This window comes from Monodon monoceros, unplaced genomic scaffold (genome assembly GCF_005190385.1).
Source record: "Monodon monoceros isolate NGI ecotype Baffin Bay Population unplaced genomic scaffold, NGI_Narwhal_1 Super_Scaffold_19, whole genome shotgun sequence".
NCBI classification, from domain to species: Eukaryota; Metazoa; Chordata; class Mammalia; order Artiodactyla; family Monodontidae; genus Monodon; species Monodon monoceros.
Window position 1 is genome coordinate 7,582,007 of NW_021703775.1, and position 17,486 is coordinate 7,599,492.

General features: G+C 37.6%; 1 protein-coding gene across 1 annotated transcript in view; it reads left to right on the forward strand.

Annotated features, from left to right (window-relative positions):
• The window catches only part of MGAT4A (alpha-1,3-mannosyl-glycoprotein 4-beta-N-acetylglucosaminyltransferase A), a 99,912-nt gene that overhangs the window by 49,845 nt on the left and 32,581 nt on the right, over positions 1 to 17,486 (forward strand). Inside the window, exon 4 of the mRNA XM_029231367.1 lies at positions 2,926 to 3,059. Coding sequence (XP_029087200.1) covers positions 2,926 to 3,059 — 134 coding nt within the window. The remainder of the gene's footprint in view (positions 1 to 2,925; positions 3,060 to 17,486) is intronic.

Genomic DNA, 17,486 nt, shown 5'->3' on the forward strand with positions numbered 1-17,486 from the left:
AAGACTGGTAGGGAATAGAGAATTTGCATTATTACTTTATGCCATTTTTCTTTGCATAAACTAGAGTCAGCATGGATTTTGCTTTTTCTGTGAACAAAGTTTTTGAACTTCATATGCATTAACATTTCATAGAAATGCTTCATAGCATAGTTTATACTCTTTTAATGTATATTCTAAATATTTTAAAATTCTGAGGTAGATTAAAGTGTATGGAAATTTGCTTCCGGGATTACTCATCCTGTCTCTAGGCATCTCAGAGTAACATGGTCAAAACAGAAATCTTGCTTGGGAGCCCTTTCCCCCTCAGGTGTGTTATTCTCAGTAGAAGGTCCCATGTCCACTTACTCAGGTCATCCTCGACCCTCCCCTTCCCTTATCTCTGCCAGCCATAAGCCCCATTGGTGAGGGTCTCCACAGTGGATCCCAGATCTGCTCACTCATCTCCAACTTCAAACATCCTAATTCAAACCACATCTTTTCCTTAAATTACTGCAGTAACTTCCTAACTGATCTCTCCAAAATACTTTTATACTTGTTAACACTTTTATGTCTATTCTCCGTAAAATTTGGTAATCTTTTAAAATTACAAATCGGATGTTGTCACTCCCCTGCTTACAACCTTACAGTGCCTTTCTCTTGTCCTCAGAATTAAAACTAAATTTAAGGGTATATGTGATCAAATCCCTAACTAATTCCTCTGAATCTAGGCTGATTCTGCTTTAGAGACATTCTATTCTTGCTGTTGCTTGACTGTTCAGATCTTCCTCTCTTCAGCGCCTATCTGTTTCCTCATCTTCTTTCTCTTCTCTTTCTCATCATTAAGTACCAGCTCAGTTGATATCAGAGAGTCTTTCCATGACTGCACTGTCTGTAGAGGTACTTCCTCTTCCCCCCCACCACTCTTTCTAATATTGCCATGTTTTAATTCATATACTACATATCACCCTCTAAAATTATTTATCTTTTTCCCTGTTGTAGAATGTAAGAAAGGTCCCATGACGGCAGGGACCTTATCTATGCTGTTATATTCCTAACACCTAAAATAATGCCTTGCATTTAATAAGTGTTCAATGCACATGTTCAGAACAAATATAGTAAATCTTTTTTTTGAGCCCTTGGAAACTTTTCATCCCAGAATGGAAGAGAGGAATGTGGTATGGAAACTTGGGGGACTCCCTTAAGCTGTTTGGACCTTAGAACTGCAGAATCATGGTGGTAGAATCATGGATCCGTGATCTTTACACTTCCTTCTAACTTTAGAATTCTATGACCTCTTAAGTGTTTTGTAGTACCTCCAATAAACTGTTACATAATTAAGGCTTAATTTTAACTTTTGCAAAATACTTCTCTACTGATCTGTAACACTTAGGATACTAAGACTTTTTTATTTTATGTTTTTATTTTTAAAATTTTTTGGCCACGCTGCGCAGCATGCGGGATCTTAGTTCCCCAACCAGGGATTGAACCCGTGCCTCGTGCAGTGGAAGCACGGAGTCTCAACCACTGTACCACCAGGGAAGTCCCTAAAACTTTTAAAGATATTACGTTTAAAAACTAACTGAAGTACTCTAATATAACATATGTGTTCCTAAATATTACTGTGCTACACAAAATTGTGCAATAAAAGGAGGAAAATGGGGTTAAGATCACAACACTCAAAAGCTTTGTCAGTTACACATAAAGAAAAGATAAGCTAATAAAAGCAGTGGCACAATTTTGCACGTATTAAATGATGGAGAAATGCATAAATACAATAAATATGGTATTCTACCTTGAAAAAGACTTGAGGTTTGCTTGTTAAAGTGGGCTTCAGAAGGACTGCAGCTTGGAAGCTTTTTGTGAAGTGGTACAAAGCGGATTGACTGAAATCTGGCAGAAAGTTGTAACACCAGGTGTAGACAGCTGTGGTTCACAGCATGCAGTGAACTGAGGCAGCTGTGCATTTTGGGTATTTCTACATGGCTTGGTTCAGTATTCTGAACTCAGTTCAAATGGGTACCATTTTCTGTGTTCACCTAGTGAGTGTTTGTCCCAGGGGAGAAATTGCATAAAAGCAAATGTGAAATTGACTTCATGCTCAAATTGTTTTCTAATGTATTAATCATGTAGGAACAATTTGCATTTCAAAACAAGCATTATAGTAGAACTGACTGTAATTTTAGACTTAAAAAAAGTTGCATGAATAGTACACAGTTTCCATATACCTCACCCAGTTTCCGTAAATGTTCACACCTTATATAGCTGTTATACAATGATCAAAACCAAGAAATTAACATTGATGCTATGCTGTGAACCTTAGATCTTAGAGTTTGTCATTTTATTATCATTATTATTTAATCTGTTCCAGGATCTGACTCAGGATCCCATATTTCATGTAATTGTCATGTCCCCTTAGTCTTCTCCAGTTGGGGACAGTTCCTCATCCTTTCTCTGTCTTTCCTGATCTTTGGGGAGTGTCCCCTTAATTTGGATTTGTCTGACATTTCTTCATGGTTAGATTGAGGTTATGAATTTGGGAAGAAAACCACAGAAGTGATGTTGTGTCCTCCTTAAGACATCTTATATATGACATGTGAGACTTTAATTTTTAAGATGTGTTTAATGTTTCTAAGTTTTAGTTGTATAATAAAATCTGTTGTTTATACTTTACCATCGTTCATTCTTAACGTGTGGTTTAATGTCTTTCATCTTTATCAGTTCTTTGACATTATTTCCTTTCTTATGGAGAAGCCATGTGGAAAAGAATTACTGTATAATAGGTGTGCCCCACATTCTTTGATTATTTTTCTTTCTTTCAATGTATATTTTGATCCTCCAATTATTTCTATCAATTTGAGAGGGTATAATACTTGTAAAACAGTGGTGTTTTTCTGCATTGTCTTTGCAAAATCTTTTAATATAATTACTATCATTATTTTGTTTCAGTTTCAATAGTAATGGGAGTTCCCACAGTGAAGAGAGAAGTTAAATCTTACCTCATAGAAACTCTTCATTCCCTTATTGATAATCTGTATCCTGAAGAGAAGCTGGACTGTGTTATAGTTGTCTTCATAGGAGAGGTAATTATTTAATTGTTGCTCTTTTTCTTACCACATATAATCTGTAAGAGTTGAAACCATATTTTGAATAATGCTTTTATAAACCTTTTTTATAAAAAAGGACCTGAATTTGGAGATTTGCATTGATGTTCTTTGGGAGTTTTGAAACCTGAGAAAGGTTTAGTGTAGGCTGGGGTTTTATCATCTCTTTATTCTCTCTACCCCTTCTCTGTACTCCCAAGATGCAGCCACATTATTATTTAAAAAGTCAAATATCATGTTAATTATAATTATTATATTGCTTATATTTTAGTCTCCTCAAAAGATATGGGGATTATACCCCAATAAAGATGTTAAAAAAAAAAGATATGGGGAAAGAATAAATCTTGAGGAGGTTTTTTTTAATGATGAAAAAGCACCCTAGAGTAAATATTTCCTTAATTATTATATAGAATTTCGGAATGTGAGAAGATTTTAACCTCATCTGGTTCTGGCCCACTGATTCCCAACTTTTCAGTGTTTCCTGTCTTTTTTTTTTTTTTAATGAAAATGTTCTTGTGTCTTCTTTAATATAAAAAGTAAACACATGTATATCGTTCAAAACAATTACAGAAATGCATATTGAAAAATTACCTGTAATTCCTCCATGTAGATATAGCTACTATTGCTATTCTGAAATATATATATCTTAAGAAATTTTTCTTATGGCTGTATACATATATATAAATGGAATTGTTCTGTATATTGCTTAATATCATGGACATTTTCCCATGGTAAAGTGAAGTTATCACACCATCATTGTTATGCCTATATTACATTCTATTGTATGGTTTTATCATACTTTATTTAATTTCTGATTGACAGACCAATTGAGACTGTTTCCACACTTTTGCTATTCTTTTCAGCATTGTATTGAACATTACTGTAAATAAATGGTTGTGCACTTGTCTGGTTACTGATGCGGGATCAATTCCTAAAAGTGGAACTGCTGGGTAGAGTCCACATACATTAAATGTTCACACCTGGGCAAGACGCTCTGCAGAAGTTGAGCCATTAATATCCTTTTTCCAGCAGTCTGCGAGAGAGCTTGGTTCCCTGTCCCCATGCTCTGCAAGATATATTAGTCTTTAAATTTGTTTTGGCCAATTTGATGGGTAAAAATAATACATTGCTTTTGTTTAATTTGGATTTGTTTACTGAATGGAATTAAATGTTGGTTTATATATATTTTGACCATTTGTATTTATACTTTTATTTAATTTTTTTATTTTTATTTTATTTTATACTTATTTTTATACTTATTTTTATAGGCTTTGCTCATTTTTTTAATTTGTAATTTTTTATTTGTAAGAAATTTCATATATGAGAGGAATTAACTCTTTGACATTAACTCTTTAATTAACTCTTTTGTTCAGTTTGTTTTTTTCATGAACTTCGTTTATGATGTTTTTTGTTTGTTGTAGAAATTTTACATTTTAAGTAATCAGATTTGTCAGTCACATATTGTATGTCAGTAGAAATTGGTACCGCCTCTTTGGAAAGCAGTTTGGCAATAGCTGTTAAAATGTAAGTTTCCTCTGTGACCCAACATTCTCCTTCTGAAAATCGATCCAGTGGAAACATTTGCAAGTATGTAAATATATTCCAGCACATGACACATTTATACAGCTCCTAATGTGCATTGATAAAATAAATAGAGAAAATGGTCTTGTGGAATAGCCTTGAAACTATTCGTAGCAGATACCTTGAGAGTTGAGATTTTGGGGAGATACCATACAGTTTTGTAAAATTACAACTTTTTTTGCAATGAGTGTGTATTGATTTTTATAAGAAAAAAAGCCTTAAAATTTAAAAACTACAAAATGAAAAATCCTCCTTATGCACTTGAAAAATAGTATTCAGCCTATAGACAGAGATGAGCTGCGTGAAGATTCAAGACCCTCTTGCTGTATCCGTTTCTCTGATCACTCAGATGTAATAACGCTGGGTTTGGAGTCACAGGACCAGTGTTCAGGGTCTGGATTCTACCACTTGAGCAGGTCGTTTTCTCTTTCAGCCTCAGTTTGTTCATGTCTAAAAGGAGAATAGTGCCATTGAGCCTTGTGAGCTCAGCACTGCTGCAGGGAGATGCAGTGAGACCGTGCACGGAGAGACTGTAAACTGAAAATGCGGCCCAGGGGTCAGCAGTGTTCTGATCTCGGAGGACTCCTCTCCTGAACTGCAGTGTTTGTATATGTGTCTATATAGAATTTCAATATTTGAAAGAAAATCTATTCTGAACAGAAGAATTAGTTTACAGAATTCATTGCATTGCCTTTAGGCAATCTGAAATTATTACTCACCACATTTGGTTCTACGTTTGATTAGGAGTTTTCACCTAAGTGTCTGGTAGCTTGGGGCTCATTTAACACTAGTCCCAAGTGCCTGTTCTGCGGCTTTGACCGTGATCTACGTGTGGGATGGTTCCTAATCTAGATCTCTAGCCTCTTCCCGAGTCTCTTATTTCTAACTGCCTACTTGATAACATTATTTGAAGTATTTCATGGGCAACTCTTAATCTGTCCATAACTAAATTAGTCTGGTTTCCCCAAACTGCTTCTCTTCCAGGTTTCCCGTCTGTTTATTAAAGGCTCTTTACATCATAGTGGTAGTAGGTCTGGGCTGTAGTCATTCTGCTCTCAGCTCATTGGATAGACCTTGGATGTTCTCAGTTCTGTTTGTGTTATTCCTCAGCCCGAAACATTGCCTCTTCCTTTCTCTTTCTTATTCCTCCTTCGGGCCCCAGCTCATCCCTTTTATGAAACTCTCCCCACTCTCCCACTTGAAATCCATCTAGAGTAAATAGGCCAAAGTAATTTATCTTTTGCAAATATTTTGAGCTTTTATAAAAGTATTAATTACCTCAGGTCCACTTTAACATGTGAGGAGAAAATTAAGAATGAAAAAACTGGACAAGAATACACATAGACAGTAAAGGAGATCATAGTCTCTTCATTCTTGTTTGAGTTTCTGTTCTTTGTATTTTTTTTTTTTTCTTTGAAGGGAGAACCATAAGATTACCCTCAGGGAGGAGAGGAGAGAGACAGAAAAGTAATTATTTGCTGTGTTTCTAGTTCTTCGCTCCTCTCTGATGACTTTTCCTTTAGGGGTCCACTGGTCTTCTATGATGAGACATTTACAGGACATTCAAGGTTTTCAACAGTTGGCTGTTGATGCATTATTTAAAGTTCACTGACTGTATTCTGGAATTGCAGGAGGAATGGAGAGGAATGAATTCCACCAGCCCTGAAGGATCCATGGGATAATCCAAGTGTGGTGTTCACATTTTAAGATTGTATCATTCTTGTGTTTACTTTTACTTAGAATATAACGATTATTTTTGTATCCTAATGATCCTTGGTTGTCTGTATGCCTCCTTATTTTTTATGTTATATATTTGATTATTAATTTATAATGTTTCTTCTTATTTTATATAATTATTTCTCTTATTTCTGTCATGATCATTTCTGATAGAATGTTTTCCTACAGTGTTCTCTGAATTTTACCAAAAATTGTTTTTTCTGTCCCATTCTTATATCTGGAGAATTCCCCATTTTATGAAGCTTGGTGGGAAGGAGTGTCTTCCTCTCACTATGGAAACTAAAAATGCCAGATATTTGCTCAACCAGTTTTCAGGCATGTGACCTGGGCTCAGCCATGTGGGTATTCCTTTCCTGGACTGTGAATGGAGCTTCATTGTTTTCAGATGACACAGAAAACCCCCTCTAAAACAGACAGATTGTTAGAAATAATAGGGAAGTTTATCAAGGTGGCTGGATACAGGATCAGTTTATATTTCTGTACGCCAGCAGAAATATATTTTCTAAGGAAGCAGGGGTTGTGGACAGTCCATTCTGGTGATAGTGGTGGTGGTGTCGTCTCCAGGGGCCACAGGGGCAGTGTCCAGAGCATCGAGGACTGATGGTGAGGGCTTTGCAGGCTGTGGCATTAAGGAGCATTCTCTGATTTTTGGCTGTGGTCCGGGGTTATTTCTGCCACCTTCCTAGCCTGCTTCCTCAGCCTAACTGGAGGTTCTGTAAGTTCTAACCAATCATTTTCCAGTAAATTGCTTTTCTGTCTCTTCTGCATGAGTCAGTTTCTGTCCGTTGCAGCTGAGATCCTGACCGATACAGGTTGTATCTTCAGAAATACCTGAATTGCTAAATAACCGCCACAGGCAATCAACATGGAGGCATAGGGGTAGATGACTAAATACTATTCGAAGTGAAAGAAAGAGACGAAATGAGTTTTTGAAGTGGGTTTCAGCCAGAATTTTGCCTAAACCGTAACACCTAGATTATGTTGATGGGGCTTCCCTGGTGGCGCAGTGGTTGAGAGTCTGCCTGCCGATGCAGGGGACACGGGTTCGTGCCACGGTTTGGGAAGATCCCACATGCCGCGGAGCGGCTGGGCCCGTGAGCCATGGCCGATGAGCCTGCGCGTACGGAGCCTGTGCTCCGCAACTGGAGAGATGGCGGCAGTGAGAGGCCTGCGTACCGCAAAATAAATAAATAAATAAATGAAAATTACATAAGATTATGTTGATGATAACCACTAACATTGCTGGGAATGTGGAAGAAGAACTTGAGATAGCCTATCTTTCATATCATTCTATGTATTCACATTATTTCTGCAGTTTGCCTAGAAACAATCCAAAGGCCATATTTAAGTTTTAAGTTCCTAAATGATAGAATTCAAGTGGAGATTCTATAATGAAATAACAAATTCATCATGTTGGAAAAACACCTAGAAGTAGTCTCTGAAAAACTGAGTTTAGAGAATTTCTGGCTTCTTGGAGTGTTTAGTATTTGGCCTGAGAACCGCTTTCCTTTTTATTCACTTTTAGGTTTTACTGTCGTACATATCCTAGTTTGTGTTTTACAGTCAGAGTACCAGAGGCCTTTACTATGCTGTCTTTAAATTCTTTGGTTTAAATTGGGTTAACAGTACTAGTTGGTTAGCAGGCCTATGGGCAGGATTTGCAGAGCAGGTGAATTTGTAAATGAATACAGAAATTGAATAACCAGAGAGAATTGATCAAATTGCTGTGAATTTTTTATTTTTTACTTTTATTTATTGTTATGTATTTTACTTACAAGGGAAAATTATTTCCCACTTATTTAATTTTTTGGATAGGTAATAGGATCACATGGTTTAAAAATTATAAATGTGTGTGTTGTATACCTTGAAAAGTCTCTCCTCCAAGGCTGCCCCCTCGCTTGTTATGGTGGTTGTACCCGTTCAGCGGTATTTAATGGGTATATGTGTGGATATATTTTTTTCTCCCCTTTTCTACATAGATGGTATAATACTAACTTTTCATATTGTAACATTAAGAGCTACTTAGGTTTATTGTCAATTTTGATAAAATATCTTCCTAGAAAGTGGTTCATTTGATCAGAGTTTTAAAATTTGCTTTATATAGAGTGGAGCAAAGTAAACTTCTGTTCTTTTTGTGGTTATTTCTCCCTGATTTCTTTGTTTATGTGTTTGTATTTGTGCGCCCTCCCCCTTTTTGATAGGTTAGCTAGTGGATCTGTTTTTATTTATTATCCCCCAAACCATCTTTTGGGTTTATTTATTGTTTCCCTTTTTTTGTTTCCTAATTTATTAATGTCTGCTTTTAACATTATTAATTTTTTCTGGTTTTGTTGGTTCCATTTTATACTTTTCAAGCATCTTGACCCAAATGCTAAATTGATTTATTTATTATTTGCTATTTATTTATTTCCTTTTGCTTATATAAGAACTAATATAAGTTTTCTTCTGAGTACTGTGTTAGCTATATCCCATAGGTTCTGACGTGAAATGTTTAAATTCTTATAAGTCCATGATTTTTTAAAAATTGAAGTATAGTTTATTTACAGTATTATAGTTTCAGGTGTACAACAGTGATTCAGTATTTTTATAGATTATACGCCATTTAAAGTTATTATAAAATATTGGCTACATTCCTTGTGCTGTTCATTATATCCTTGTAGCTTATTTATTTTATACATAGTACTGTTAGTTTGTACCTCTTAATCCCCTACCCCTGCCTTGCCCTGTCCATGATTTTGGTTTGTGTTTCCTCTTTGACCAAGGAGATGATCAAGAGAGTTTTTAAACTTTCTTATTGGTAGGGGCTTTTTGTTTTCTGGATTGGTTATTTATTTTTTGAGAAAGTTTCACATTCATTTTTTAAAACTATTTTGAAATCATTTTTGACTTACAAGGAAATTGCAGAAGTTGTACAGAGTTCCCAAATACCCTTCAGCCAATCTCCCCAAATGCTAGCACCTTACATGACCATAATGTAATTATCAACAGCAGGAAATTAACATTGAAACTATATTATTAACTAATCAACACACCTTATTTAGATTTCTCCAAATATCCCACTAATGTCCTTTAATGACCTTGACACTTTTGAAGAACACTGGTTATTTTGTGGCATGTCATTCAGTTTGGGATTGTTTGATATTTCTTTTTTTTTTTTAACATCTTTATTGGAGTATAATTGCTTTATAATGTTGTGTTAGTTTCTGCTTTATAACAAAGTGAATCAGTTATACATATACATATGTTCCCATATCTCTTCCCTCTTGCATCTCCCTCCCTCCCACCCTCCCTATCCCACCCCTCTAGGTGGTCATAAAGCACCGAGCTGATCTCCCTGTGCTATGCGGCTGCTTCCCACTAGCTATGTATTTTACGTTTGGTAGTGTATACATGTCCACGCCACTCTCTCACTCTGTCACAGCTTACCCTTCCTCCTCCCCATATCCTCAAGTCCATTCTCTAGTAGGTCTGTGTCTTTATTCCCGTCTTACCCCTAGGTTCTTCATGACTTTTTTTTTCCCTTAGATTCCATATATATGTGTTAGCATACGGTATTTGTTTTTCTCTTTCTGACTTACTTCACTCTGTATGACAGACTCTAGGTCCGTCAGAAGAAGATGTGGCACATATATACAATGGAATATTACTCAGCCATAAAAAGAAATGAAATTGAGATATTTGTAGTGAGGTGTTCGATATTTCTTTACGATTAAATTCAGGTTGTGCATTTTTAGTAAGAACACCATAGAAGTGATGTATTCTTTTTCAGAGCCTCGTGTTTAGATGATGTTGATATATCTCATTGCCAGCAATGTTAACTTTCATCACTTGATTGAGACGGTGTCTGCCAGATTTCTCTACTGTAAATATTCTCCTTTTCTGTATGTACCTCGTAGCTATCTTGTGGGGTGATACTTTGAGATCATGCAAATATCCTGTTTCTCATCATAAGTTTTTGCCAGCTAATTTAGCATCCTTGATGATTCTTGCCTGCAGTAATTACTATTGCACATTTATTGTACTATCATTACAATAATTACTATTGTATGATTTATTGATTGGAATTCAGCTATAAGGAAGATCTGTCCTTTTCCCCAATTTCATTTATTTTCTCAGTTATTTATGTCAGTGTGGAGTTGTGGCTATTACTGTAAATTTTTTACTTTGTTGCTCAAATTGTCCCATATTTGGCCATTGGGAGCTCTCAGAGTTGGCTAGTCTCTCCTTTCAATATGCCCCATCATTTTTTCTTATTTTCTAGCAATGTAAGATGTTCTAGGTTTATCTTATTTTCCCTGCCCCTGTCATAGAATCAACTATATCCCCAAGGAACCTGGTTCCTTTTATTGGAGAATGGTAATAGAAACCAAGGCCTGGGTTCTAGATGTGCTCCTTGTTCCTGAGGGATCATTGCTTCTGACCTTTTCAGTGGGCAGAGCTAGGAATACATGTATTCATACATACACATGCATGCACACATATATACATCTATGTAAGTCCTGTGTGCATCCATCTGTAGGTCCAACCCAATACCACAGGGTTCATTCTAGCCTCCCCCATTCCTTAATTTTAACTCTTTTCTCCAACGGTGAGAAACTTGGTCCTCATGATTCACAATATGTTTACTTACTTGCTTAAACCTAAATAAACATAAAGTACATTCTCAATTGATAACCTACTTAAACCTATTGATTAAAGTTCATTTTCTAATTTTCCTCAAGAAAGGTCCATGTGACCAATTTTCCCTGAGGTCCTATGTGATCAAAACTGCTATCTTCTGGGCTTCCCTGGTGGCGCAGTGGTTGAGAGTCCGCCTGCCGATGCAGGGGACGCAGGTTCATGCCCCCGTCTGGGAAGATCCCTCATGCCGCGGAGCGGCTGGGCCCGTGAGCCATGGCCGCTGAGCCTGCGCGTCCGGAGCCTGTGCTCCGCAACGGGGGAGGTCACAACAGTGAGAGGCCCGCGTACCGCAAAAAAAAAATTATCTTCTGCCTCTTTATATTTGCTTGGGTATAGAAACTATCAGTTACATTTCCTTTTCTTTCTTTTCCCTTTTTTTTTTTTTTTTCCAGAGGGTGGGGGAATGGTATAGTGCTATTGCTGAAGCTAGCCAGATGACCTTCCATCTTTCTTATTTTTTCCTGTAAGAAATCCATACTTTGCCTGGTTGCCCAAAAGATTCTTTTTTTATCTTTAAAGCCTAGTAATTTTGGGATACTGTGTCTTGATTTTAACCATTGTAGATCACTTTTCCCTGGCACAGGATATGTTCTTTAGGTACAGAGTCAAGTCTTCTTTAAGTTCAAGAAAGGACTTTTGAATGGTATTTTTTATTACGAAAATTTTAAGACATACAACAAAATTGAAAGAATTTTACAGTAAATACCTGTTTACATCCTACCTAGATTCTACCAATGTTTTAGTACTTTCATTTATCGCATCTCTATCCATCATTAATCCATTTTATTTTCTATTGTAAAATGTCTTCAAAACTCTGCCCGTTTAAAAAAATTGTGTGGTGGTGGTATTGAGTTTTTCAGAGTTCTTTGTGTATACTGGATACCATTCTTTTGTCAAATATGTGATTTGTGAATATTTTCTCCCAACCTGTGGAAGTCTGTTCATGTTTTTGCCTTGTCTTGGCGAGCAGAAGTTTTTAATTTTGATGAAGTCTAATTTGTCAATATTGCCTTTTATGACTCTTGCTCTCCATGACCCGAGAAACCCTTGCTTACCCCCAAATCGTAAAGATTTTCTTCTCTGAAAGCTTCATGTTTTAACTTGTGCATTAGGTCTGTGATCTATCTCAAGGTAATTTTTGGTCATGTTAAAGTACACTGTTTTTTATATAGATGTCATTTTCTCCCATAACCAGTTATTGAAACACTTTCCTTTCCCCATTGGATTGCTTTGGTGCTTTTGTTGAAAATCCAGTGACCCTATAAGTGTGGGTCTTTTTTCTGTTCTGTTCCATTAATCTGTGCATTGATCCTTCTGCAAATTCCTCACTATCTTGATTACTATAGCTTTGAAGTATTGAAGACAGGTAGGATTAAGTCCTCCAACTTTGTTCTTTTCAAGATTGCTTTAGATATTTTAGATCTTTTGCATTTCCATGTATATTTTAAAATTATTACAATCATTTCTGCTCTCTGGAATTGCTTCACCACAGCAACTGCTTCAATGGGGTGTTTTTTCTTTTCAATTACTGAGGAGATATTTGGTCACAATTTCTCACCTATTTTGTTGCTGTCAAGTGTAGCTTTTGTTGTTCATAGCTTTTGTTGAAGCTCTCCTTTTTTTCTTATGTTTTTCTGTAGCTGCTGTGTTGGTTCCTTTTTTATGAATCATGATTGAAGGAGGGACAGGGTAGTGTTCCAGACTAACTGTGTGTGTGTGTATGTGTTTTGTTTTTTTTCCTTGATCAGACCATGTCTTTGTAGCTGCTACAGAGTCGGGCTGCTTCCTGCAACTATAACTGCTCTGCATGGTTCTGCACATTACCTCGGGTTATTGGAACCAAACTGGATTCCTTTTGAGTTTGAGAATTTTGGTTATTAATTTTGGTCTTACTGAAAATGGAGTTTGCAGTTTTGTGACTGTTTCTCATTGGTGATTGTGTGTAATGTCAGTGCTGTGTTCCTGGGTGAACTCTGTATGAGTGGTTTAGTCCTTTCTGGTTAGACCCTTTAGTGGTGCTTTCAGCCAGGGGTTAGTTACCTGAATGCTTTGGAACCCTTTTCCACCCCAAAGCCCCTGGGAAGTACAGTAGCCTCAGAAACAGTCGCCCTCTCTGTACTTAACGTTTTCTCAAACTCTCATACTTACCTTTTTGTCATCTTTCTTAATAGAGGCAAAAGAACAGATTTCATTCTAAGTATTCTTTTACTCGTTGAACTAAAGTGAGGAAGGTACTGAAGGATATTAAAAATCTTTTAAAAATCCATTAGACAGTGGATCGTGCCCTTAACTTGTAGTCTGCCATTACACAGGAATATTTTTTTCTGTACCCTTGTCTTTCCTTTTGAAAAAAATATTTATTAGCTATATATGCACATGGCTGAGAGTCCAATAGTTCCTCAAGGTTAATTTGCTAGACAGCAGTCTCCTGTCTTCATTCTTCCTACCCCTACCGCCACTTTCCTTTCTTTCTCTTCCCCACTCGCTCCCCCAGTGAGATCTTTCAGCTCCAGCTGGCTGGCCGTCAGGTAAAGTAGAAAAACTTCTGGTGATACTATTCAGTTTATTATCATTTTTTTTGGATCTTGTCAAAGAACCAACTTCTAGGGCTTCCCTGGTGGCGCAGTGGTTGAGAGTCTGCCTGCCGATGCAGGGGACGCGGGTTCGTGCCCCGGTCCGGGAGGATCCCACATGCTGCGGAGCGGCTGGGCCTGTGAGCCATGGCCGCTGAGCCTGCGCGTCTGGAGCCTGTGCTCCGCAACGGGAGGGGCCACGGCAGTGAGAGGCCCGCGTACCGCAAAAAAAGAAAAAAGAAAAAAAAAAAAACCAACTTTTAGTTTTATTAACTTTATCATTTCTCTATTTTTCATTATTTATTTAATTTTTTAATTGAACTGTAGTTGAATTACAATGTGTTAATTACTGCTGTACAGCAAAGTGACTCAGTTATATATATATACATTTTTTCATATGTTTTTCCATTATGGTTTATCTGAGAATATTAAATATAGTTTCCTGTGCTATATGGTAGGACCTTGTTTATCATTCCTCTATTTTTCTATGTCATTCATTTCCACTCTTTACTATTTCCTTCTTTTTGCTTACTCTTAGTTTGGTTTACTTTTCTTTTTCTATATTTTTAAGGTGAACACTTGGATTATTGGTTAGAGAGTTTCTTTTCCTAATATAGGCAGTTTAGAGCTCTAACTCTCCCTTCTGAGTACCAGTTTAGCTGCTTCCCATACATTTTGATATGTCAGTTTTAATTTTCATTCAGATCAAAATACTTTCTAAATCCCCTTGTAATTACTTCTTTTACTCATGGTTTATTTAGAAATGTGTTGTTTAATTTTTATCTATTTGTGTATTTCCCAAACTTCCTTCTCTTGTTTGATTTCTAATTCAGCTCCATTGTAGTCAGAGAATAAACTTTGCATGATTTCAGACCTTTTAAATTTATAAATACTTATTTATGGACTTGTGTATGGTCTACCCTGATGAGGTTCCATGTGGTTTAAAAAGAATGGATTCTGCTGTTGTCGAGAGGAGTGTTTTATAGATGCCTGTTAGGTCAAGTTGGTTGATAGTGTTGTTCAAGTCTTCTGCAGACTTACTGATTATCTGTCTAGTTATTAGTTGTTTCTATTCTTGATTTTAAATCACAGATTACTGTCTTGGTGCTTCAGTAGTATTTTTGGCCTGTAATTTTTTTAGAAGGTAGATTTTAAGATGTTTACTTATGCATTGGTTATAAACCACAGAAATGCCAGTCAGGAAGAAAGTGTATATATACACACACATATATATGTATATGTATATATAATATCTTATAAAACTTGCTTGTAATTCAACAAATATTTACTGATGTAGTGGTGTTAGCCATATCATCTAATAAAAGCCTCTACCCCATGAAGCTTACATTGTAGAGAAGGACAGATAAAAAACAAACGTATGATGTGTTAGATGGTAGAGAATGCTATGGAGAATAAATCAGAGTACATAAGAAAGGGAGTACAGGGTTGCCAAGGGATGGTTTATTAGAGTAGTCGGGACATTTGGGCAAAGACCTGAAGGGTGCAACAGTTGCACAGTCCAAGCAGACTAACAGCATGTGCCAAGGCCCTCACGTGGGAGCATTGCTGGGCACATTTTGTGAAACAGCAAGGAAACGCCTGTGTGGCTGGAGCAGAAAAGGTGAGGGGCTTCGCAGTAGGAGGTCGGCAGAGGAGGAGTAGGTTGGGCCAGTTCACTGAGCACACTACAGGCCATCATGAGAACTTTGCTTTTACTCTCAGTCAGGAAACTGTGGCAAAGTTTTTTTGTAAAGGGCCACATGACATATTTTAGGCTTTGCAGGCCACGCAGTCTCTGTTGCAACTGTTCAACTCTGCTGTAGTAGCCCCGAAAACACCAGAAGCAACACGTAAATGAAAGGATGGGGTTGTGTTCCAATAAAACTTTATGAAAACAGGGAGTGGGTCTGTCTTGTGAACTGCTAATCTGGAAAGCCATTTGAGGGTTTCAAGTAGAGAAGACACTTGACTTAACGTTTTTTTTTCTTTGAAGGCACTTTAAAAAACTTTATTTTGAAATAACTTAGATTTACAGAAAAGTTGCAGAAGTAATGCAGAGTATTCCCTTCACTGCTCTAATGTTAACAACTTATGTAGCCAAATAATCAAGACCAGGGAATGAACATTAATATAATACTATTAGCCAAACTGTAGACATTATTCACATTCCATGTTTTTCCACCTAAGGTCATCTGTTCCAGTGTACAATCCAAAATGTCACACCACATTTAGTTGTTCTGATTCCTTAATTTCCTCCTTTTTTAAAAAATATTTATTTATTTATTTTTGGCTGTGTTGGGTCTTCGTTGCTGCGCGCGGGCTTTCTCTAGTTGTGGCGAGCGGGGGCTACTCTTTGTTGCAGTGCGCGGGCTTCTCATTGCGGTGGCTTCTCTTGTTGTGGAGCACAGGCTCTAGGCGCGCGGACTTCAGTAGTTGCGGCACGCGGGCTCAGTAGTTGTGGCTCGCGGGCTCTAGAGCGCAGGCTAAGTAGTTGTGGTGCATGGGCTTAGTTGCTCCGTGGCATGTGGGATCTTCCCAGACCAGGGCTCAAACCCGTGTCCCCTGCATTGGCAGGCAGATTCTTAACCGTTGTGCCACCCAGGAAGTCCAATTTCCTCCTGTCTTTGACAGCTCCTCAGTCTTTTCTTGTGTTTCATGAACTCGGAGACTTTTCATGAGTACTAGTCAGTTATTTTGTAGAATGTCTCAATTTAGGTCTGTCTGATGTTTTCTCATGATTAGATTGCAGTTATGCATTTTTGGTATAACTCATCTTTTAAAAGGATCACAGTGGCTGCTTTGGAAAGGGCAGAAGCGAGGAGGCTACTTAGAAAACTTGTAATAATCCAGGCTAGGCTTGGAGGTCGTGAGAAGTCATCAAACTAGGAACATATTTTGAACTAAATGGGTTCTGATCACAAAAGTTTGAGAACTGTTGCTGTAGCATCAGCTGACTGTTAGGAGAAGGAAAGGAAGAAAGGCTATGAGAGATATACTGAAAATGAAGAAGTAGGTTTCTTTTTTTCACTTGTGTGTCCTTTTCACTTCCACTTTCTTACTTTTATCTTTGAACAGCTTGACTATTTTAGAAACTACAAGCTAACTGTGGTATTTGTTAGCCTTTGTTGGTACATCTGCACTGAATTTATAGAACCTTAAAACCAAGCACTAGGTGTATAGGAATAGCTTTTCCTTGGACCCCTAGGGAAACAAAATTTATTATGAGCTGCCAGCTCCATTCTGGCACAGGCCTGTCATTTTAGTCCTTTTGATTTGTCACTTGTACACATTCTCTTTCTGGAATTCTCATTGGTTCTTTACTATATAAAAATGACCTCTCGGGCTTCCCTGGTGGCGCAGTGGTTGAGAGTCCACCTGCCGATGCAGGGGACATGGGTTCGTGTTCCGGTCTGGGAAGATCCCACATGCCGCGGAGCGCCTGGGCCCGTGAGCCATGGCCGCTGAGCCTGTGCATCCGGAGGCTGTGCTCCGCAATGGGAGAGGCCACAGCAGTGAGAGGCCTGCGTACCGCAAAAAAAAAGACGTCTGCTTCCAGCCATGATGGAGTTAATAAGGACTGGACTTACCTTCGTGCTATAAGCAATTAAAAAGCTAGACAAAATATACCATCTAGTTGTTCTCAGACAGTGGACAGCAGGCTGTGCAGGATGTGATTCCCTGAGAGAGAGAAATGAGCACCACGATTGTCCCAACTTTCTGCCTGGAGATATTTCCAGATCACGTTGCAGGAAGGGGAATCCCGAAGAGAGCAGCTGGAAATTGCAGAACAGAGTTTCAGAACAGAGACGCTGAACAGAAAATGATGGTGCCTTTG